The 25,270-nt window shown below is 31.6% G+C and overlaps 1 protein-coding gene across 3 annotated transcripts in view; it reads left to right on the plus strand.

The window, feature by feature from the left end:
- Diaph2 (diaphanous related formin 2) overlaps positions 1–25,270 on the plus strand; it is a 793,576-nt gene that overhangs the window by 208,514 nt on the left and 559,792 nt on the right. For all 3 annotated transcript variants that reach the window (XM_026784823.1, XM_026784824.1, XM_005358668.3), the window contains 5 exons: positions 10,170–10,244; positions 10,325–10,394; positions 13,284–13,420; positions 14,322–14,430; positions 22,369–22,479. In XM_026784823.1, coding sequence (XP_026640624.1) covers positions 10,170–10,244; positions 10,325–10,394; positions 13,284–13,420; positions 14,322–14,430; positions 22,369–22,479 — 502 coding nt within the window. The remainder of the gene's footprint in view (positions 1–10,169; positions 10,245–10,324; positions 10,395–13,283; positions 13,421–14,321; positions 14,431–22,368; positions 22,480–25,270) is intronic.

Consider the following 25,270-nt stretch of genomic DNA (forward strand, 5'->3'; position numbering starts at 1 on the left):
CTCCTGAGACTGAGAAGCTTCTGTAAAGCAAAGGACACTGTCACTAAGACAAAAAGGCAACCCACTGACTGGGAGAAGATATCCCATGGTTTTGAATTGAAATCTAGTTGTGTGTGTGTTATGTGTATGTGTGTGGGGTATATGTTTTAATGGTGTACTGTGTCTTCTTTGATGTCAGCTTCCTAAGGAGTTTCCTTGAGATACATTCTTAAACCTGTTTTTTGAATATTCTTTTATCAAAAGGTACTGAAGATTGAAGTGCTGTAAACAGATTTTCAAAAATTACGTTATCATAAATTTCCCATGTGAATTAATATTTGTCAAAGGATAGAGGGAACCCTGAAATAGATCCAAATCTAAACCTGTATTAAGCAGTAATGAGTTTTTCTCTCATATAGAAACGGTTTAAGAAGTTTGTAGTGTGTTATTGCTCAGCATTATGAACATTGATTAAAATGTCATAATGCTTTTATTGTGAGTGGGCATCAATCTTGGGATTGTCTTTGATCTTAACACATACTTTAAGTTTAAAAATATTCCTTTAGTTTACTTATTCATCATTACTTTCTTCTGCAAACAGAATAGAGGATGTGTTATGGTCAGTCATTGGTGGACTTTTACTAATTTAGTTGTCTGCAATTATTTTTTCTAACTTGTAATTGATAGATATTAGTTGCATATATTTATAGGCTAGGTCTTGACATTTTAATACATGTATGCAATGTGTAATGATCAAATCAGAATAATTGAAATATAAATCACTCTAAACCCTTATCAATTTTTTTTGTTCTTTAGACATTAAAAATTACCTCCATTAGCTATTATGAAATATACAATTAATTGCCACTAATTGTTCTCTTACTTTGCTCTTGAATATTAGAAATCATTCATCATATTATATGCTAGTTGAACTACTATTTTTGAATTATTTACAAGTAATAATAATTCACAAGCTGATTCTAGTATTCACTTTCATGAGTTCTTTTTCTTTTCTATTGAGTGTGGGAGTTAAAAACATACAGTTGTAGAAGAGTGGATTTTAGGAGCAAGAACCAATTCCATATAGATTAACAGTTCAAATATGTGACTAGATTTTTCTGAGCCATCAATATGAATTATACTAGATAAATATGAATTATCAAACAGTTCTCTGGAGATTGAAGAACCATATTAGTTGCATACTATAGTGAGGTTATATAGAAGCGTGTTGCTGTGATTTTCAGTTTGTGCCAACACAAATGACTTGAAATCACATGAAATTATTCGATTGTTATTTTTAAAACAATTATTCAGTTATTATTTTGAATACAGTTGAATGAATTTCCACCTTTCATTGTGGAAATTTCATTTATTCAATCACGGTTTTGAATATCAGCCTTGTATGTATGATCTTTGACAATGTATTTCATCATCTTGTTTTTCTTTTCATTTTTGAGCTTTTACAAAGATTTTACATTTCATTATTGAACTTTAGTTCAGTTCTTAGTTCTTTTGGATAAAGACTTTGAAAGAGGAAGAGGTTGGTCTTGCAGAAAAAATGGGGTCACAAAAATTATTGAAAATTCAGTGTAAATGATGCAAATAAGATGAAACACAAAGAGATAATGAAGTAAGAAACTTAGCAGAAAGTGATTAAATATGCCAGTCTGCAACATTTTGGCTGGGGAGAAGCTTCTGTACGGTCAAATAAACACTCTTATTCCCAAATGAAAAGTAAGTATTACACTTTCCTCAGACTCTTCTCAATACTTTTTCCATCAGAGTATCAATTACTATTTACTACACATCTTGAAGTTAATTTTAAATAAATGTACTTAATTAATTCTCTGTCTTTTGATTATCTTTTCTAGAATGGGCTTTCTATTCTGAGGAAACATTGTATTAATTAGCAAATAGAACAGAAAATAGGTTTTCTGGAAAGATCTGGGTTTTTTTTTTTTTTGGTATGATGTATGGGATACCCAGGTCCTGTTATGAGCCTCCTCTTGTATGGTTCAAATACTGTGAATAGAATACTATGCAACAAAACATATATTGTAGGGTACCTCTACTATTTTTATTTGACTTTTTAACTGAAAATACTCATTTAAGATTCCTGTTTTGTTTAGTTTGTTTTTGTTAATATTTTTGAATATTCTGTGTTTCAGGTTATGTTTTGTAAAGTGTAATTTATAATAAATGTGTTAGGAAATTTCTATTCTCAAAGGCTACAAAATTTCTCAAGATATCTAATATATATAGTGGTAACTATAGTAAATAATAGTATATTGTATGCTTGAACATTGCCAAGAAAGTACAATTTTACTCTTTTCATTGTTGAAGAAAAATGATGAGAATACGAGAAATGTATATGTTGTTATTCCACACCTATACAAATAAGTCATGTGTCTACTATAAATATATATAGCTTTCCTCACTTAAATACAAGGAATAAAAATGTATTTAACAATATAGGTGCAGGCAAAAATTAATAATCTCCACATCTTTTTTTCTGAGTTTTACTTAGATATATTTAAAATAAAATATTAAGATTAAGGCAGAAAAGACAAGTCTTCATATCTTTAAAAATCAGGTTCTTAGTGAACAACATTTAAACTTTCTGAATTCGATCCGCAAAGAGAATTCAAAGATACGTTTTTTTCCCCAGACATATGTATAGATATCCTGTGCTAAAATTATCTGTGAACATTAAATTTGTTTGATCTTTGTCTCCATAGAAATCACCATGTATAATGATGTGTTAATTTTTCACATTGTACCTGACAGTTGAGAATAAAAGGTTGCATTTCCGTATTGTACTCTACAAAGAGCACTTGTCCTTCAAATTTCCTTACCCTTCATATACTGCAGGAAAATTCATTTACCCCTTGTTTACTTCTCAGAAAAATCCGATAGCATAATATCAAATTGGGTTAGAAAAAGGAGGTATGCACCTGATTTTTGCTAATGCCATTGTTTTTCCTGATTGCATTCAAGGACTTATTTTATTTATCACAGATAAACTTCATGAACCCTTTTTCATTTTCAGGGTTTTCAGACTAGGAATGTGATATTTTGGAATAAATTCATTTTAATAAAATTCAATGGAACCAATGGAAATTGGATGTCCTGTGGAGTACATGATAGAATTTCAGCTATATTACTTAGCTTCAGAAAGTAATCCAATACAGTTTTTTCTTATGGAAGCTAACATTTTATTGTAATTTTGAATGGTTATATCACTAAGCCATCAGATTTAGTAAGTTTGCTAACATAATTATAGTCACAATTGCAAACAGATCCATATGTAAAATATGACTGACTTTGGCTTGAATATATGAAATTTTTCTTTACTTTTGCTTTTCCCTTATTTACTAAAGACTGAGAAGCCTTTTCATTTTCATTCACACTTCATATAATTTACTTCATTATTGATATGGGATACAACATTGTATTATATCTTTATAAGTTCTAAAGGCAGATGTGGACGAAAATATTCTTCAGTACTTAGCCTGTTGATATTTAAAATAGATATAGTTAAAGCTATTTCCTATACTGTCTCCAAAGTAAATTACAAGGACTAAGAAATTGATTTTAATAAATAGGAAACTGTTCTCTGAGATAAAATTTGTAGTTAAATGTGCTCTGTAAATGAGACTTTTCTGTGTAACTTGAGGTATTACTGTATTTTGTTATAACAGCATGGAAGAGAATTTTGTTTTTATATAATATGATCAACCTGAAAAGGTGAAAATTTTCTCCTCTTGAAAGTACGTGAATCACATTGGACATAGCAGGATCTTGCCAGTGAGACTGATGGAGAGAAGAAATGGAGCTAGAGAGAAAGATTAGATGTGTTCTTTGGGAATTTCTAAGGAAATTGTGATCTATCACAGCATTCAAGTCAAAACCTCAGAGAGGCAAAGCTGGAAAATTGACACATTCAACGTTTTTGTGAATCAGGTGAAATAAGTGGTCAGCAAGTGTCATGCTTCAAAGCTTATACACAAATGCCTGGAAGTGGCAGCATTGCAGCAAATAGGTATATTATAATTGGTCAGAGATAGTTCATGCATTAATTTATGAGTGTGAATCATTTCAAGAATTTCAAATGCTTCATTTTATTGTATTTATTTTCCTGTAGACAAAAATGAATGCATATAAGTTTTTTTATTTAAACCCAGTTAAAGCATATGCACATTGCTATTGTATTCTTTTTTATTCCAACATTTTCTTTGTGATGGATGTATATATTGATAGAGGGACAATTATGAAATTAATTTAGCTGAACAAAGCATCCTTTAAAGGTGGTAAAATATTGAAATTTACATTCACCACTGTTTTGACGTTCTGACCAAGACAATATTGTTTTGTAAGATCATACAGTGATCTTATGTATTCACATGCATCTCATTCTCTTTATCCAAGTATAAATAACATAGATTTAGTTATAATTGCATTAAGGAACATTACATAAGGAATATTGGTATTAAAATGTGATAGTTTTATCTAAAAATTTGAAAGATACAATTTATAGTATTTTTCTGTTTCTTATACTGCTTGAATGTGGTATAATTTTTACCCATTTTCTGAATCCCCAAGATTTGTGTTGTGGATGAGATCCCACATGGCATTAGTGCACCATTAAGAGAGAAATCAAATCCTTTATACAGAACACATAGCCCTCTCTACTAGCCGTTAGCACTACACAAACAGTGATAAAGGAATGACATGACTAATATTGCACCCCCTTCACATGAGACCAATTGCTTTTACAGCTTATGGGACTTAGTGTAGAACCTTCTAATTTTATCTTTACTCTTTTGAAAGGTTGCTATAAATCTAGAGAATCTAATCAAATTGAACATGTGATCACTGTGTCCTTTTATATTTGTGCATGTGTATTATAGACTCCTCTCTCCACCAAATATAATACATTTGCCAGAAATGTGATGAGCTAATTCTGAGCATAAATATCTAATTCTGGATAAAACATTGAATTTTTGTTAAACTGAAAGATTGCTCCTTATGTAGATCTGGAAGAGAACAAAAGTTCATTCCCTCCTATAATAGAATAACTACATTTATATAGAGAGTTTTGCTCATTTTGTTTTGTCCTGGAGAATTAGATATGGGAAAATCTCACTTTCTTTTAGATTTAGTTTTAAATAAATTCTTTTATACGTACATTCAAACTAAAGTTTTCTTTCATTTGATCATTGACATAGGAAGTTCAGCAAGCTTGCTAATTCCTGTTTTTAAGCTTTAATATATTCTATTTTTAAAAAAAAATTATTACAAGTTGAGTTAGGACAAAGCTCCTTACCTTGCCTCAAAGTTGGGCATGGTAATCCAGCTTGGGGAACAGGTTCCCAAAAGCCATCTAAGTGCCTTATCTCACTGCTAGGAGCCTTACAAAACAAAACAAAACAAAACAAAACAAAAACAAAACAACAACAAAAAAAAACAAGCTACAGAACTGTCACACACATGCAGAGAGTTTAGGTTGGTCCCACAGAGGCTCCCTATCTGTTGTGCTGGAGTCCATAATCTCCCTGGACTTCAAGCCAGTGGTCTCTGTGGGTTTCCCCTTCATATTTCCCCTGGCTCATACAGTCTTCCCTTCCTTTCTTCAGCAAGACTCCAGGAACTGAACCCAGTACTTTGTTGTGGATATCTGCATCAGCTTCCAACACTTGCTGGATAGAGTATCTTTGATGACAATTAGAGTAGTCACCAATATGATTACAGTAGATTGCCAGTTCAGGCACCCTCTCCGTATTGCTAGGAGTCCTAGCTGGGGTTATCTTTATGGATTTTTGGGGGTTTTTCCTGGTGCCAGGTTTCTCTCTAATACTAAAATGCTCCTTATAAAGATATCTCCTTTGTTACTCTCTCCCTCTGTCCTGCCTCTTACACCCAGCCTGCCCAAACCATTCCCTCAAGTTCTCATCCCTTCATCTTCCCTCTGCTTCCACCAGCAGTGCCATTGGTATAATGGTATCATGTGAGCTTCTCAATTAATATTCTGTAAGAGCTGCACTTTATACACCTTGTTAAACTTGTCAGCTTTGAGTGCTTCAGCTGCATCTTTATCCCAGTTCTGTGTCCTATGGTAGTTAGTGTTTGTGTTTGAGAGGGTGTATATAGCAGTCTAGATTTCTAAGGCTGTGTCTTGTTCCAAAGGGGTTCATCTACTTCTTAACAGATCTTTTCTATGCCATTGGTTGTGAAATTCACCAAGCACTAAAATCACTTTTAATCACATTAAAATACATTTTGCTGTCATTTCACCTCCCCTAGTGATTGATCCCATAGTTCTGAGACTGGGCTCCACATTTTTAATTATTAGCACATTCACAATGATATTGATGCTGCTGGTTTGAGGTACATAGTTGCAACAACAATTACTTCTGGTGATATGACTTAAAACAAAACATAACAAACAACAACAAAAACAAACAAGACAAAAACCCAAAAAACTCCCAGCCATGTAAACAAGCCAACATTTTGTTTTAATTAAAGCTGTTTCATCCTGTCTCTTTTGCCTTTGTGTGTTTTGTTGCATATGTGTACCTACTTACTGCAATGAATGCACAGAGATAATTTAACTAGAGCCTGCCCAGTGCTTAATGTCTGGAAGAGAGCCTGGAAGAGAATAAAAGGATGTGGGGAACTTTTTGAGTTCATGAATATCATCAGGGTGTATCATGATTAGCTCATTCCCCTACCAGCAAACTCCTCTTGGGGTCCCTTTCTATTTTAGGAACTCTGAAGACTCCGAATAGGCTTCCTCTTCCCGTTGGCCAGCTGCATCCTCAGTTGAGACTTTGTACTCGATAAGTTATAAGAAATAAACTTGTCCTCTTATCATTATGTTTCATGATTGTATCTTTTATTTGAATAAAAATAATTTTCAGTGAATCAATCCAAAATGCTTTTAGCCATGCATTTTCAAGTAGTCTGTGATGTGTGGGTGACTCATTTCAAATAAATCATTCTCTTACATCAAATAATTTCCTAGCAAAAGAAAGAGACAATCCGAATAATTATAATGATACTGGGTATAAAGGAAATATGAGTAATACTTCGAATTTTGCAAATTATTTTGAAGTGTTAAATTTGACGAAATTACTAATTTTCTGTTCTCAAATGTCAAGGCAGATACTGATGATTGGATATATATTTGTTTAGACTATGTTAAGGTTATTATTCTATGATAGTTTTGCAGATTTCTCCCTGATAAATACAGCATGTTATACATAGAACTGATGTCTCTTTATCTTTTTGCCATTACCCCACTGATTATCTAGTCTTTAAAGAAAATAGCTCATTGCAGTGGATGATTACATGCCTCAATTGAATAGCCCATTGCCAGTTATCATTACAATGCCATATTGATTTCTTCTTTCCATTATGAAAATTAAAGCCACATTAGTTTAAAATGAGATTCCATATATATTGTGGATGTGACTGGTTCTGAATCTCAGCTATTTCAAATTATACCTTCTTCAGTCATCTGATGACTATCACTGATAATCTGAGAGAAATATTGATTTTTAATATGCTGATATGAGATGGACAGTATCTTGATGGAGGAAGGTCATTGGTTAAAAAATAAAGAAACTGCCTTGGCCCATTTTATTGGTTAGAATATAGGTGGGTGGAGTAAACAGAACAGAATGCTGGGAGGAAGAGGAAGTGAGCTCAGAGACACCATGCACCCCTCTCCCAGGCAGACACGATAGCTCTGCTCTCTGAGGCAGACGCAATGAGCTCCTACCCAGGATGGATGTAGGCTAGAATCTTTCCAGGTAAGACCGGTGCTACACAGTTTTATTAGAGATGGGTTGATCAGGATATCAGAATTAGCCAGTAAGGGCTAGAGTTAATGGGCCAAGCAGTGTTTAAAAGAATACAGTATCCGTGTAATTATTTCGGGGCATAAGCTAGCAGGCGGCCGGGATGCTGGGGACACAGCCCCGCCACTCCTATTACTACAGTATCTTAAGTTACTTTTGATTGCTGTGATAAGATACAATGATTAAGGCAACTTATGGAAGAAACAGGTTACTGTGGGGGGGCTACAGTTTCAGAGCATTAGAATCCATGCCCTTCGTGGCAGGAATCATTTTGACAGTCTAATAGGTGAGGTGCTGGAGGAGTAGCTGAGAGCTTACATCTTGATCCAGAACATGAAGCAAAGAGAGGCAACTGGGAATTTCATGAGCTTTGAAATTCCAAAGCGTGCTTCACTGTGACAGCCCTCTTCCAAAAAGCCATACCTCCTTATTCTTCTCAAACAGTTCCAACAACTCAGGACCAAAGTATTAGAACACATGAGCATATGAGCACCATTCTCATTAACTATCAGAGGAAATTAAAAGACTATATATGAAATATCGCAGCAGTACATGTACCACAGTGGTACAGTGCTTGCCTAGCATATATGAAGCCTAGTATTTTCTCCAGTGTTTTAACATTTGTTTCTGTATGTAGTAGATATTATATTGTCTATTTTACAAGCATCTGTATATTTAGTTTTGTAAAATCCTTGAGAAATATAAGATCGCCTATATTTTGTGGTTACAAAAGTACTAAATTTAAATTAGTAAATATTTATTGTTTACAAATATGCCATATATTTATATATGCCATTATATATATACATATATATATATATGTATATATATATATATGCCATTGTATGTAAGCTTCTCTAATGGGGCAATGTATGATAGAGAAATGAGTGAGGAAATGTGCTGTCTTTAGGGAATTTATAGTCCAAATGAATCAGTAAAGTATATGATAAAAACCATGCTAGACAATCAAGAGACAAGATTATATGTATGGGTTTAAAAGAAGAACACATGTTTGTTTGAAGATTTCCAGGGGCTATAGAGATAGTTAATAGTGTAAAATAGTCATTTGAGACTTGGTGACGTTGAAAGATAATATTATAGTTTCTTTCTTGAAAGAAATAATAAATAAACTAACAAAGGAAGTGTAGAGAGAACTTCAGAAATGATAATTTGTCTGATTCTCTTGGCCACTGTGGTATAAATTTTCTGGCTGGAAAAGTAGATTGAAGCTTGGTGAAAATGTCAGGTTAAGGAATTATTGAGGTAAAAATCCAGGTAGATTTTTGGACTGAAGAATTTGTTTAAATATTATCAGTTAGATTTTTTAAATGTAAAATGAACAAAAGAAAAAAAATGAAGCTACACAGAACCCCACGGGGATTCTTCATCCACAGTAAGATGTAACTAGTAGTAGTAAATTAGTTTTTAGTGTAAGCAATGAAAAGCGCAGAGGATCATTTAGAGGAATCATTGTAGAAGAAGAAGAAGCATTCATAACTGGATATCTAAACGTCTAGTATTCTTACACAACTGTGATTTAGCCTTGTATTATGTGTCCAACCCCACTAATTGATTTCCTTCTACAGAGGTTCTGGAATATTCCAAACACAGTATTTAACACTTTTAGAATCAGTTTTCTGATAATACTTCTACTCGTATAATCCCGTTTATCTTTAGTGTTTTGTTTAGGTTGCACATTATCAAAAATCTTTCCCTGGTTACATATTAAATAAAAGCATCCTGGCATTTTACTTGTTTACTGATGTTTATATAATTGGTTAGTTATTTATTGTCTCTCTATTTGTAGGTAATAGACTCAATGAGGATAAGAACTCAGTTGTGTATATATATTACATGCATACTTGGTACCTTGTAGATGCTCATCAGCTCTTTATGAAATGAGTAGAAAATATGAGAAGGTGAAAGACAACAGCAGGTCAAACAATTAAGCCAGCCTTTCAAGTTTGAGGGAGTCAAAGGGTAATGGTGTTGCTAAGAGAATACTGAAGAGTGGACGAGGAGTTGATTTGAGGGAATGGAAATAACTTAAGATAAATTTAACTCATAAATTCTGGCTTAAGTATGTGAAGCTGGTGAACTATCTGACGCAGTGCAATATATGAGCGATGAAGCCATGAAAAGAGGTCAGGGATTTGGACGATGATATCAGGGTCATCCTCAGAGTCAAGTCTTTTATCCGAGGGTAAAGAAAATAAAACAGACTATAATAGTGAGGCAGGATTACCATATTTGAAGACAAAAATTATAATTTTAATATCTAATGTACTAAATATTTGAAGTTGCTTATATATTCTTTTCAATTCTCAGCTGGGTTAACAACTTTGGCCATGAAGGACTTGGACTTTTACTGGATGTGCTGGAAAAGCTTCTGGACAAAAAACAGTAAGAATAGACATTTAAAACCTTTCACACATAAGAAAAGATTTAAGCACAACTTAATATTTTTTTTCTTATTGATTTAGGCAAGAAAATATCGACAAGAAGAATCAGTACAAACTCATTCAGTGCCTGAAAGCATTTATGAATAATAAGGTAAATAGTATTTACTTGTCCTTCTGTTACAAAAGGGAAGAGCTTGCTTGACAGAGTGAAAGTAAAAAAGACATAGAACAGTAGGTATTTACTCAAGTTTTAATAATATGTTTATAATGCACTTCATCATGAGTTTTCTATAAGTGGTTTAAGTGTCTTTACTTTCACACAATATTTGCTGGCATATTTTGCAATTATGCAAACAATATTAGTTTAGCTTTCAAATATGATGATACATTTTCCCTTTTGTGATATTATGAAGTTTTATTTATTTTTAAAGATTTGGTTATGTGTACATGTTGCTAGATGAGTTTATCTGCATAACGTGTGCAGTTGCCCTTTGAGGTCAGAGGGAATCAGATTCATAGAACTCAAGCTATAAGCTTGAGCTGCCTAATGTAGGTCCTGGGAATTGAACCTGGATTTTCTATACGTGGAAAACCTATAAACTCTAGTTGTATGGAAATTTAAATGTAATAAATTGGATATCATTTCTAGAGAAAGAAGTTTAATTCAGTTTATTGAAAAGGAAAATTCAAGGGTAGGGATATGGTTCAACTATTTTGATAAGAGTGTTACTTCAGTTTCAGTGATTTAACATGTGTAAAAGTAATCTGTGGAAAATAGCTTACATTTTTGTATTTTTATAATACTTTTTGTATTATACAATCTTGTGGAGACCTACAGATAAAATAACTGACTAATTAATTTGCTTAATTATATTAATTACCTTTAGATGGCATTTTAATAATCTCAAAATACTTAATAAAAGTAAGTAAGTATAGCAATAAGCAGGAACTTGCTAAATGTGAACTCTAGCTATTAATAACCAATGCAATAATACTGTATATTTAAGTAATATAAAAACTATTTCTTTGGTATATGCAATTATATATTACTATCTATATCATATATCCATATTAATCAGCAAATAATTTTATTGGTACATGCAGTACATGGTTGCTAATGAACTCCTTCATCGCATATCTCTTTACTGCTATTTCTGGAAGTCGATTATCTTTTTACAGTTAATTACACATGTGTATGAAGCACCAATACATTCTTGAGGGTGTCACTTCTCTCCTTCTACCATGTGTTTCCAGGGATCAAACTTTGGTGTTCAGGCATTTTATCATGTACCTTTATCCCCTGGGCTGTCTTTCTCACCCATCTGGAAGTTTCTTATAGATACACTCCTATCATTACTAGTGCAGAAGAATTTTTCTTCTGTCCTTTTGGCCTTTAGGTACCACACATCATGGTATCTAATGCCTAACAAAGATACACTTAATTGTACATTATTTCTCTGTAGCTCCAGGTGGATCTCTTCTGCAACTGACAAAAGTAGTAACATTATAGAAAGAGAATATAGTACTAAAAGTCAGAGATGCAAATCACATTTTGCCACTCCTAAGCAGACTGGGCCTTTGAAAAATAACTTAGCCTCTGGCTAATCAGTCTCCTTCTCTGTAATTTCAGCTATGGGAACTTTTGTTCTACACTCTTATTGATTCATCTTGTCAAATATCATAGTTTTGTAGGATAACAACTAATTACAATTAGAATACTGACTAAAGAAAGTTCTATTAGCAGGATTTCCTAGTCGGCCCTATTCCCACAGAGGATACTCCGATTCATCGACTCACTTCCTTTTTCTTATGTGTTTGGCAGTTTTGAGGAACATGATGATTTTACTTAAATTATTCTAAACTAAATGGGAGTTTTTGTTAAGCTATGTGTATGGTTTGGATATATATCCCCACCACATTAATAAATGAGTCTTTTAAATTATAGACATGTGAAACTTCATAAAACAAACATTCTGAAGAGAAAGTACATAGTGATATATTCATTTTTAAGTTGGAACACATTTTCCAATTCGAGGAAGGTAAATTTCATCTGAAATAACTTAAATGTCCCTTAAAGTTCGAAAAGTCTGCATGTTCCTTTATTTATTAAGGCCCACTGTAAAGTAATATTTCCGAAGTTTAGTCTGGCCCCCTTTCCTCTTAGAATTTAAATTAAAAACCTTCACGCAGTTCATATGTTTGGTACTTTCCTAAATGTTATCTTGTAATATTTCCCAACGAAATGTAATGCTGCCATGGAACTAACTGTAAAATGAAGCAAACTTTTAATGAGAAAGCAGAAATATACTTTATAACACAAAGGTGAAGAAAGAACAGTATCTTAACATTAATTTTTGTATTTGAATATCTACCTATTAGCATTTGTGAATGCATGTAGATACACGCTTGGGTTCATGGCTAGAAAATAAATGAAACTGATATCGCCTTTACCTATCTGACTGTGGTATATAAGAAAACTCACATGTTATGTCTCTGAGTCCATGATGTTGCTGCCTAAGACATGATGTAAAAGGTCAAAAAAATAGGAGAAAGTCCATATCTTATTTTTATTGCATCAAATAGCATAGAGTATACTTGAAGCACTTTAGCCTTTTTGCCTCCTATGTTTACTTTAATTTTCGGTGCAACTATATTGGAAAAGTTAACCACATGTTCCAGACTTTCCTCAGTATATCTCATGACATAAACTGCTTTAAAAAATATAGCAGTATGTGTTCAATATGTTCTTGTTTGTTAGAGAAATACTAATTGTTGCCATTTTTCTCCTAAATATTTTCAAATGTTTTTGAGGATTAATGGAAATCATTTTTATTCAAGCCACAAAATTTCTAAAATATAGTCATTTCAAATAAAATAAATCTGAATAACTGCATTTGAGGATAATTTACATAATTATATTTATAACACCACTGCAAAGGTATTCTTTTGAAAATTTTCATTATATTGTGTTTATGCTAAATGAAAAATATGTTCCATACACAGTTCAGATTTGTTTGTTTATTTGCTTCTTTGTGTTTAGTTTGGTCTGCAAAGGATTTTAGGTGATGAGAGGAGTCTTTTATTGTTGGCAAGAGCGATTGACCCCAAACAACCCAACATGATGACTGAAATAGTAAAAATACTTTCTGCTATTTGCATTGTTGGTGAAGAGAACATGTAAGTATTGATATCTTCTATTTATTGTGTTGAAAAATGACACCTGGGAAATTAGTGTCTTTTCTTTTTGATAACTTCCAGAAAAATAGTAGTAGAGCTTAGAACATTTTAAATTGACATCTTTATTATCTTCTATGTATTTTACCCTTTTTGAATATTATGTAATCTAAATTTGTTAAAGATTAATATAAAATAAATAAATGGGATTTTATCTCACTGAAAATAACATTAGTCAATTGCAAATGCTTTATGTTCAAAAGTTATCTTGGGAAACACACAGGAATCACACAGAAGACACAGTAGACACTACACAGCAGATACGCACACACATACATGCACTTGTGTGTACAATGCATGCATAGACGCTCTATGGCACATTATGCAGTTTAGTTTACTATATGAGATCTTTCAGATAATTGTGAATTACCAGTGGGCACTGTAAATTTTACAAGATCCTCTGGAAGAGCAGCCAATGCTCTTAACTGCTAACCCACCTCTATAGACTACAATTTTGCTTGTTTATTTGAATCAACTAGATCCTTTGTAATATTGTATCATTGCATTTTATTTTATATGGTAACTTAACATGAAATGAACTTACTCAACAAAAAGAAAACATAATATAAGTTTGTAGATAAATGTTTGAAACACAAACAGCTCATACAGAAAAAATTAGAGTGTGGAGTGATGTGTATGTTAATTAGATCCACTTAGCTTTTCCATAACAGAGATATTTAAAAACATTATGTGTCATACTACAATACTTGAAAGTTTTGTCTATTAAAAGTAAGTGATGTGAAAAATTAAATGATCTATATAAACATCAAGAAGTAAAAATCAAATAGAGAATGAACATAATACATTTTTTTTTCATTTCTGTTTTCTTTGTTTTTGTCTGTAGTCTAGACAAACTTTTAGGGGCTATCACTGCTGCAGCTGAAAGAAATAACAGAGAACGATTTTCACCAATTGTCGAAGGATTAGAAAACCATGAAGCCCTACAACTCCAGGTGGGGTCCTTTTGTCATGAATCACTTAAGTTGTATTTTGAATACTTGTATTATACCTACACCTCTTAAGCTGGAATTTATAGAATGAAATGTAAATGTATAGTTGTTTGTGTTTTACAGTTTTGTTTATTTAAATTCATTTAAAATTAAGAAAATTGCTTCATCATTATCACTAATATGACATGCATTATAATAACTATTGGGAAATTAAAGTTTTAGCAACAATCTGGGCCAAAGGGAAACCATTTTTGTCAGTACTATCTAGCCAATTTAAAAAAGTTTGTAAGCTTTTGTAGAAATGTAAGAGAATAGTCAACTATGGCGTCATAGCATGATAGTCTTTAACAGTCAGATATCTGAGTTAGAAGAGTTTCAAGGTCCTAGGCAGATGGTTACAGACAACCAAGAAGCAGTTTTAAAAAAAATTCGATGTTTTTCTCTTTGTGCCTTTCAAACATCAATTATAAATCTGACTCCCCAATGCAGAGGGAATTGAATAGTATCTCCTTTGTCAGGGATCCTGGGAAAAATCTGTAGACACGGACTAATTTAGAGACAAGAGACATTCTGATGATGGCACATATTATTTTGCCTACATATTTGATTTAATTCTTGTAAGAGATGAACCTCCTAAGTGTTATATATTTCTCTATCCCGAGGATAGGCAGAATGAAATTACATCACTTGTATAAATGGACATGATGTGTAAGAGCCAGAATTTGATATCAATGTGCTCTTTATTTTAGATAGTGTATATACCATTTGATAATCCATGAAATATCTTTTAAAATATTATTTCATCACTCAAAGAGAGTTTTCCTCTATATTTAATTTTCAAGTTATTTTATAGTGAGTGTATACATGTAAATTTTGTATTTGATGGGAAACTAATGATTTTTTTTATTGTGTTTTGAAGTATTAACATTTTCTGTCACAGTTGGAAATTGTACAACAGATGAACTGGCTCATCTAAAGAGAATCTGTAATATTATGAAACCTTATATAATGTTTCTTCAGATATGTAAAGATGTTTTAAAGGTATTCTCCTTCAACTATGATGAGGATATTGATGAAATTTTATCTTATATATTGTTTTTAAAACTGAGAATTTCCCCTTAGTATTTTTCTATCTATGACAGTTTTTCATATTATTAGTTTTAGCTTCAATAAAATTTGGAATTTTCTAGGGAAAGCCTGAAATGTGTATTTTCAGATGTCTTCTCCAGTGTTGTATCTTCGTTGCTGTGTTGCCTGTGCTTGCCTGAGTAGATGGCTTTCACTGGCAGACATACATATAAGCCTGTAATTTACTTCCAAAGTTTAGCAGGACTCAAGTATTTTATTTAGAGTTAAAGCTTTCATTGAATTTGTAACAATTTGACATATATGGGACAAGTTTTAACATTTACATAGTTAAAAATATTTAAATGAAATTTTAGCCACAGTTCGGTGTTATAATTTATCTTCAGTTTAGTGATCAGGGGACTGAGTTGAAGGGAGGCTACATGATCAGTTTTCTAAGAATCGCACAGCTGTTAAAGTTTAGAATAATGGTTTAAACTTCAATTTTTGATATATGCATCTAGAATTGTATGTCCATTATAGTAACACCTCCATAAAAAATACCATTGTCATTTTTGAGTAAAATTACTCTACAATGATTCCTCCACTGTCTCTTACCCCAGACAATGAAACACTACTGTCATTCTCTAGCCTCCATGGTGCTGCACAGAATAGAATGATTAAGTAGCAAGTGCTTAGCAAGTACCATATGGAAAAATCATAGACATCTTGCTAAATATTCAAGAAATTGTTGAATACTGATTATGGATGCAAACATATGCAAACTACAATTTGAAATTTCCTATTTTAATGAGCTGCAAAATTTAGTAATTTGTTATATACAGAGCCTAGTAGTCTCCCAAGAATTGTGAAATGGGTTAATAGGCATATTTAATGTGAATGGAAAATTATCCTGTAAAATTTATATAATATGTTAAGAATTCTGAAATTAAAAACAAAAGTTAAAATCTGTTGTTTAAAAAGCATAATTTGTGTTCTAGTTTAACAGAATTACTTTTCTATTTTTGGTAATGTCCTGAGACCTCTTATTAGAATGTCATGAAGTAATTCTGTTGAAATACTGAACTAATTATATTTTAAACCAACAACTTCTTACAGATGTTTTCTAGCTCAGCTATGATATGCTTTTCATTGCTTTTCAGTAGTTTGAGGAAAAGATTGGGGATAAATCACATCAACATATGTACTCTCTTCCTTGCCTTACCATCTGTTTAGTTGTACTATTTGGTCTCCCACACTGTATGACCTGCATTTTTAAACTTAGTAGCCTTTCATCTGCCTTTTTATCTTGTACCACATGTCTCTAAAAAATAATCTACAGTTATTTTCTAAAATACTTTTCACAACTGAGCTTTTATACAATCCTTAAAAAAATCTTCTAAATTTCAAAATCCAATTTTTCCCCAATTGTGGATGCTTGTCACTATTCATCAACATGTACTCCTTGAAGATTTTACTTCTCTTGCTTCTCTGTTCACCTTTCTGTGTGATCTCTGAATACCCTTCTTTATTCTATGTTTCTAATGCATATTTTCTCTTCTGATTTCCCAGGAACATTTCCCCTATTTTTATCACTCATCTTTACCAGTTATCATTTTGCATTCATCTACTTATATATTGATGTGTGTATTCACCAACATGTGTGTGCTCATAAATATAAATGAATATTTTGTCAATGCATATTTTCAATTGCTTCCCTAGCTTAATATATAACTGTATTCTAGCAAATCTCCTGATATATGTGAAAGTCACATTTCTCTCCCTATTCAAATTCATGTCTTTGAGTACCTAACTAGGTTTATTATAGGACTCCCACAAGTAACAAATTAAAAATATCATTTGAGTTCTATGCTACATAATGTTACAAACTATTTACATATGTTATCTCATTTAAATTACACTGCAATCGGCTGGAGAGATGGCTCATCCATTAAAGGTTAGGCTCATAACCAAAAATATAACTTACACTACAAATTTGAGAATTATAGGAGTAGTATCTGATGAGGTGATATTTGAAGTTGGGCTTGAAAGATTAGAATTTCAATGATATTATGTTTTCTAATAGAGAAGGACTATTAAATTAGAATCGAGGCAAGAAGAGTTTGTAGTGTGTAAAAATAGTGGCCCCTATAGTCTGCCAGTTATTTTTAAAAAGAAGACAAAAGATAATACAGGCATACCCTTGAACTTTATTCCTATGTAGTAAGATAGGAAAATTCAAAGTAAACTGACCATTAATAATCTTTTAAGGTAACATGATTAATATCCAGTGAGCACATATTAAGATAGCCCATTTTCCAAGACTACAACTAGTCAGAAAGCTGTCATGTTTTTGTTGGATTTCAGGAGTTGTGAGAAGTATGGTAACATGATTTATTACATATTAATCAGTTTTCTGGTGTTTCAGAATAATGAAGAAAGTCTTCTTTTGTAATTAAAAATGGTACAAAAAAGCCTTTCATGAAATATTTTTTTAATAAAATATGATAGCTTCAGTCAGGCATACCACACATACTTGGTATAGTTATCCTCCTGGTATATAAATTAGGATCAGAAATGAAATGAAAGTAACAAGTCAAACATTGAGCCATCATTGAAATTATCAAGTCTATCAAACTAATTTTTTATAAAGAAGCATCTGTTGACCTTTAATAAGAACCTAACTTTCTGTTTTTCTTTTTTCTTGCATTTTCTTATTGAGAGTGAATTTCTGATTTCTGTTCATGGCAGTCTAAGGACACGAGTTGGAAGGTTGGAAGACATTATTTTGCTCAGCCCATACATTCAGACCCTCAAAATGTGACCACACACTGCCTGGCAGTGAGGGAAAGCTAAACAGAAGTTTAGTAAATTACTAAAGCTCAGATAACTGTCAATAAACTAAGTCCAAAGCCACACACACACACACACACACACACACACACACACACACACACACACACACACGTGAGTATGTATATACTTGCTTCTTCTGCATCTGGGTGATGACTGCAGAGTGAGCCTTTCCTCTTCCCAGCATTCTCCTGTTCTGGGTGCCCTACCTATACTTCTTGTCTGGCTACTGGCCAATCAGCATTTTGTTAAACTAATACAAGTGACTAATCTTCTCAGGGCATATGACCATTGTCTTACAGCAGTCACCCCCCCTTTTCAAAACAAGAACTCTGAATCTCCATATACACCTATGGAAATTAAAATCAAAGTGTAAATGAGAGAAAGTTTTATCTTGGAACCTTTGGTTCGTTTTTCTCATTTTGATGGTTTGTCCATTGTCTTATCCATCCTTCTGACTTAAGAAAGATATGTTTGTCTAAGCTCTTTGCATCCCATTCCTTTGTCCCTTTCAAACATAATAAGTTCATGTTCTGTATAGCCTTTAACTATGTTCATTTTGCTGTTAATTCCTTCTCCCACCATAACCTACCATTTTCTTGTAGTTTTTCCTGATCATTATGTAACAACTAATATACACCAAAAATCTAATAGTTAATTTCAGATCTACCTTTACTATATATATCTTGTATTACTATAGTTAGTAGTTCATGCTGGAATCTACTATGTTAACTGTTTACATCTTTCTAGGCATAGTATCTCTCTGTCATTACGCTGCTGCCAGTTTTTGTTGCTGTTGTTGTTTTAATTTCAGGGAATTCTCCTTATTTTTGACTTTGTTCTGACTTTTTAAAAAAAATATTCTACCCTTTATGTTAACCCTTTAAATCCTCTTTCACAAAATGACTGTTGTGACATGCCGTTTTGTCACATCACTGCTTAAATTCCTTCAAAGGCTTTTTTATGACCTCTACGTTTAAAATCTAGTCTTTGTGTCCCTCCTTCCCAAATGAATAAGAAAAGCACTTTGTACTCTGCTTACTGCTTTCTCTTTAACTGTATATTTCACTAGGCTTCTGCATGTACTTTCTGATGTTGTCACACTACACTGTGCTTTATGAACATTTTGTGCATTTTCTTCCCTTTACCTGTTGTACCTTTGTACATAAATCACTTCTTTTTCCTAAAAATCTTTCTTCATTTCTTGACTTAATTAACTTGCACTGCATATTTGTATAGTTTTTGGTAAGTACTTAGTCTTAAACCATCTTTTTCCCTAACTCCTGCTGTGGCCAAAATAAAGAAAGACCTTGTTAATGTCAACAGAGCACTTAATAAAGTCAAATGTGTGACAATGTCAATAAAAGTTTAAAAGCACAATTTGTCACAGCTAATGGCAGTATGGATAATCTGTCTGAGAATGCCCTAGAGTTGGCAATTACTGTACTCCATAACTCTATGAATTGTGATCAAACAGGAAGACAAATGTTTGCAGTTTGTGAGACCTGTTAGATAAAATAAATAAAGGTTTCTCTTATTTTCACAGTTATTTTGTGAAGATGCTCATATGTATTCCATTTTATTAATTTATTTTATATGCATTCACCCAAAAGCAAGTATACATATATAGTATATGTGATATTTATTAAATACATATGTATAAAATGTAGATAATATAAAATTTTCATATGTCAAAAACTATTAAAAACAGGCACTACTTATATTTACTGGCTTAGCGTATGAGTTATGGCCCTACCCTGAACATTTCTATTCAATGAACAAAATTTACTGACTTTCTGGTTTTGTTAACACTTTGTTTCTCATTGACTCTCTATTAAAAAGAGTGAATAAACATCGGGAATCATTTAAAAGTAAAAGCAATTTTAAACATTTTTAAAAAAATGAAGAATCTGGATATCTGAATTTGTGATATTTAATTCAAGTACATTTATGTTCTTTCTGGCTTGAGATAAAGGTCAATTGTATTTAACAATGCTAGGCTAGCACATTGTAATGTGTCGAAAGACTACAGTACTACAGTATGAGATTCTAGTCCACTCTTTTTGGCTTATTAGCCATGTGACCTCAAGGAGATCAACTCATTTTTATGAGCTTGTTTTTTTTTTTACCCGTAGTTGGAAAAATTGGGCCACAGTATTGTAGCTTGTTTACTTCCTTTCTCTGAAGATGGATTATTTTAAAAGCAGAAATATTTTGTTTTGTAACAGAACTTATTGTTCTGTTACATTTTAAATAGTTATGTTCTTGGAAGATGAACATCAAAGTTTTTAAACTTTCATTGTTTGGGAATGAGGTTTGTAATTATTTCAAGATCAGCTCTAAAGGGCCAGAACCTATGTTCATTAATATTTCCCATGCAGTGTTGTTCAATTAAATTTCTTGCAGTAATCTTTATCCATATTGTCCAACGTGGGACCTAAGAATTATATGTATTTTTCAAGACATTGGACTATAGCTAGTGAAGTCAAGTTCTTGATTTACTTCCTATTAATCTATTATTAAAAGATCTTGTTTTGAATAGTAGAGTTCTGTAGTGTAGTGTATTTGAACCTATACAAATATACTTGTCTGCGAATGTACATTGACACTGAAACTAGAGCATCTTGTCAGCCAGCAAAAGGGAAGGAGAAACAATTAATTTGGATGATGGGATGCTCTCTATTTGTTACTTCATAGGATGTATATGGAATGGGATATACTTCAAACCAAGTATCATTTTCTACATTCGCTATTTTTATTTGCTTTTCATTTATATATTTGATAACTCCTTTTTGTTCTAGACATGTTGTTAAATTCATTTAATGCTTTTATAATTAATGTATAGCTATAATGAAGATGTTCCTGGTTAACTCAACATGATGCAACAGATAAATTTTATAGTCTTATACCGCTTTAAAATCTTTTCTTGCATGAATCTATTTGTGGAGTTTCTGAAGCGTTCTGGAATTGTTTTCTTTGTAGTAAAATATTATAATGTAGAAATGTAATTGTGTTTTGCCTTTTACTTTGTATAAGTTATTGATTTGCTGTTGGCTTCAATTTACCATGTGTGAAATAAATATATTAGAACATTCATCTCAGGTTTTCTATGAGAGTGACTTTAGATAGCAAATTATGAAAAGGACCTTATACATTGCCCAGTAATTCATAAAAATTAAATAGTAGAGATGATAAGGGTTTAGTCTCTTGCATTCAAAATTTGTATTTTGTATATTGGATCCTCACAATGGCATTTCATAATAATGTGCTGTGCTTCTTGAAATAATTATTTAAATTTTAATTTAAGATATTTTTGATAATTTTACTTTTTAATTCCTAAGTTATACTCAGAAAGACATAATGGTATCATAGATGCAACAAATTACTTTTTTCTTACATTACCAGTGAATATGTCTTTAAAAGTATTTCCCTAGCAGTTTTAGTTTGCAGTTGTTATGTTACTAATGAGATATCTTATAGAATTTAATGAGCAATAAATGGCACTTTTGTTACCTTTCCTTGTTTGACTACTGACTTTAAATCATCTCCTAATTATTTTATATGGTAGACTTTGTGTTCAACTTCTTTTTAAAATATTCAGCCATGTTTTTATATGTTATATACAAAGTTCTTAATATCAATGGTACGTTTATAGTAATAATATATACTATCATATTGATATTGATGTAGTCAATAAATATAACTTTTACTATTTTTATGGCCTTAACAAACTACTTACATTTCTATAAAGATATTGTTACAAGACTGATCATCCTGCTTAGAAGTCTTTACTTCTAAGGTATTATTAATATATGTCATTCAGCTAGAATTACTTCTGGTTAAAGGAATCCTAGCAGATCTGCCTATTAATTTTCAATTGGGTATGTACTTTGGATTGTTCGGGCATCTCTAATTGTTACTTAAGTACACGCATTCAAGAAAATACATTAATATTGCACTCCATATTTGCATATTTCTTTTCTATACCTAAATGTATAAGTGAAATTTTCTTTTTCTTTGTAGGTGGCCTGCATGCAGTTCATAAATGCACTTGTCACTTCTCCATATGATCTTGATTTTCGAATTCATTTGAGAAATGAGTTCCTCCGTTCTGGACTAAAAGCAATGCTCCCAGTAAGTTGAAAATACCTATTTATTATATTGCTAAACTTTCAACTTATTGTACCTTTCAAGCAAATGTACAATTTTTGAAAGACAGCACAAATTTGTCCTTTTTTTATTGACTCAAATAAAAAAGACACTTTGGAATCTTTATATATAATGATAGTATTACTCTTGTTATATAAATGATGATTCATAATTCAGTTAATGATGTGATATATCTATGTAAGTTAGATATATTTATATATATTTGCAAATTGACTAAATTTAAATATTTTCTGCTTTCTTCTTTGATACTTTAGATTGATTTCATTTATAGTCAGTATAAGTATGCATATTGAGTCTTAATTAATTCATTTGTGATATTTTGCTTAAAAATGGTATCCTCATTAGGCTGCGTTGGAACTTTTCTAAAGAGAAACAATTTCGTTTTTTGAATTGAATGTGAATGTTTGTTCGAATTAGAGTAATGTTGAACTATATTTGGAATAATTTCATAGTCTGTATCATCTGTGATAACTGAGAATCCTCTATATATTCTAGAACACAGTATTTATCTTATATTTTGTTTATTATGCATAATTTCTGAAAATGTCTTTCTTATTAATAATGTTTTTATTCATGCTTTGAGAGTTTCACTCAGTACATTTTAATGTATTCTTTCTTTTTCCTCAACTCCTCCAATGTCTTTCTAAATCTCTCTACATAATCAACTTCATGTTCTTTCTCTCTCTTTAAAACAACATCAAAACTTCCAGAAACATGGTTTGTTTTGGCTGACCATTCCTGAGCATGGGACCTGCCATGGTCTGGGGTGGATATATCCTATATTTTTTCATTGTTAAAATACTGATTTTCCTTCTCCCAGCAGCTCTCTAGTGTGAACAGCCTCTTGGATGGGGAATGACATTCTCCTTTAACTATCACATCTCTGTTAGGTTCTGCTTCAGATCCCAGTGATTCCCCAGCATGTGAAAAATGGAAAGCATCATATTTCTCTTACTAAAGTTTTGGGCTAAATCCTATAAGGATTCTCAGATAGATCTCTTAGAAGGTGAAATTATATATGCCTAAACATTGACTCTACCTATGAGCTGAGAGTGTATACAATCCCTCAAAGAAAGAAGATTGTCAAAATCATATTGACGGTGGGTTAGTAATGTGTATTTTGAGAACAGGCTTCTCTGGCATTTTTGCTGAAAAATAGAATCTAAACTGATGGTCCTTTTGGATACGGGATAATTTCTTTGCTTCCATACATTTCTTTATTTTTATTTTTGTTGTCATTTAGCTATCATGCTTTAGTAAGGATAAAATGGTCATACATCAGTATGTACTAGGTGTACCTTTTATATCAATTGGTGCTAATTAACGCCCAAATTACCTGAATATTTTCATGTAAAGCGTTAGAATATATAGTAATAATCAACATCTGTGTAGCCATTGAATCTTGAATATATTAAAAATTAAGCGTAAGCCTTCCAAATGCCTCTTTTTTATTTATCCTTATTTTTTGCATAATTCAAATAGCAGGATATCTATTTCTCTAAAATAGAGTTTATTAAATGAAGTGAATTAAGCATGGTTAAGGATATTGTCTAGGTTATGCCAATCAGTGATTGGTATGTACACCAAAAATTATACCTCTCTAATATAAGGAAATGGAAAGTAGTTTATTTTAGTACATCTTAAAATAAACACAATATTTTTGAACAGTGACAGTTTTAGAAGTAATTAGGAGAATCTTCATGATAAATCAGTTTTAACATATTATGTCTTCATGACAAATCAATTTTAACATATTATGTGAACACTTATGTTCATATTTGTTCTACCACTGTGATTAGAGTTTTGGTGTTAATTGGAATGTATATTATTGCTTTCAATAAATTTTCTTTAGTATTTTTATATAAATGAATAAATTTATTGACTTTTAAGATATATTTGCTCTTGAAATAATTTATATGGATTTATTTTTAAATTTCTGCACCTGGCTTTTGTTTAGGTACATCAGTAAATTTGCTATATGAGGGAACAACATAGTAAAAATAATGTTTTCATGAACCAGACATATTTTATGTATTTCAGAAGTCCATAGTAAGATTGAGATTCCTTTGACTATATGTTTAAGTGTGATATAATTGTGTTATGTCTGTCATATTTATTTTTACTGCGTAAAGTTTGTTTAAATCATCAAATGTTTATTTTATGAAGAATTTATGGATATATCATTTGGAGTTTGATATTTGAAAGGAAAACCTATCAATATAATGTATGTGTCTACATATAAACATATTAACAGGGTCAGAAATTATGAATAAAGAACACTTTTATGTTCTTTATATTTTTTTATGTTTTATATTTACACTGACATATTTTGTTGAGTAGATTACAACTTAACCAATTACTATCTTCCTTGAAAATATTCACTTGAGCAGACTCTTCTACTTTTAAAGAAAATCTGGTACTAAGTAAATGGTAGTATTGAATTCATTTTGTTTCTAATTAGGAGAATAAGAAGAATTTCTTGCTCTGAAATGCATTTTTTGATGTTCTGGATGTGTTCTTTTGTAACTGCCTTCTATGCTCATATAGCAACATGACCAATAAGCATTACATAATTCTATATTCCAATGAATATCTCACCCCCTTTTCAGTGGATAGTTAGATCCAAAGCGAGTTCTTAGTTTAGAATAAAGTAAGTAGAAATAATTTTTTGTTATACACTTTATATGAGATTATATAGAAACATTTAAAATATATTTTAAACATGTTAGAGAATTTTATTTTTATATATTTTTTA

Source organism: Microtus ochrogaster, chromosome X (assembly GCF_000317375.1).
Source record: "Microtus ochrogaster isolate Prairie Vole_2 chromosome X, MicOch1.0, whole genome shotgun sequence".
In the NCBI taxonomy this organism is placed as follows: Eukaryota; Metazoa; Chordata; class Mammalia; order Rodentia; family Cricetidae; genus Microtus; species Microtus ochrogaster.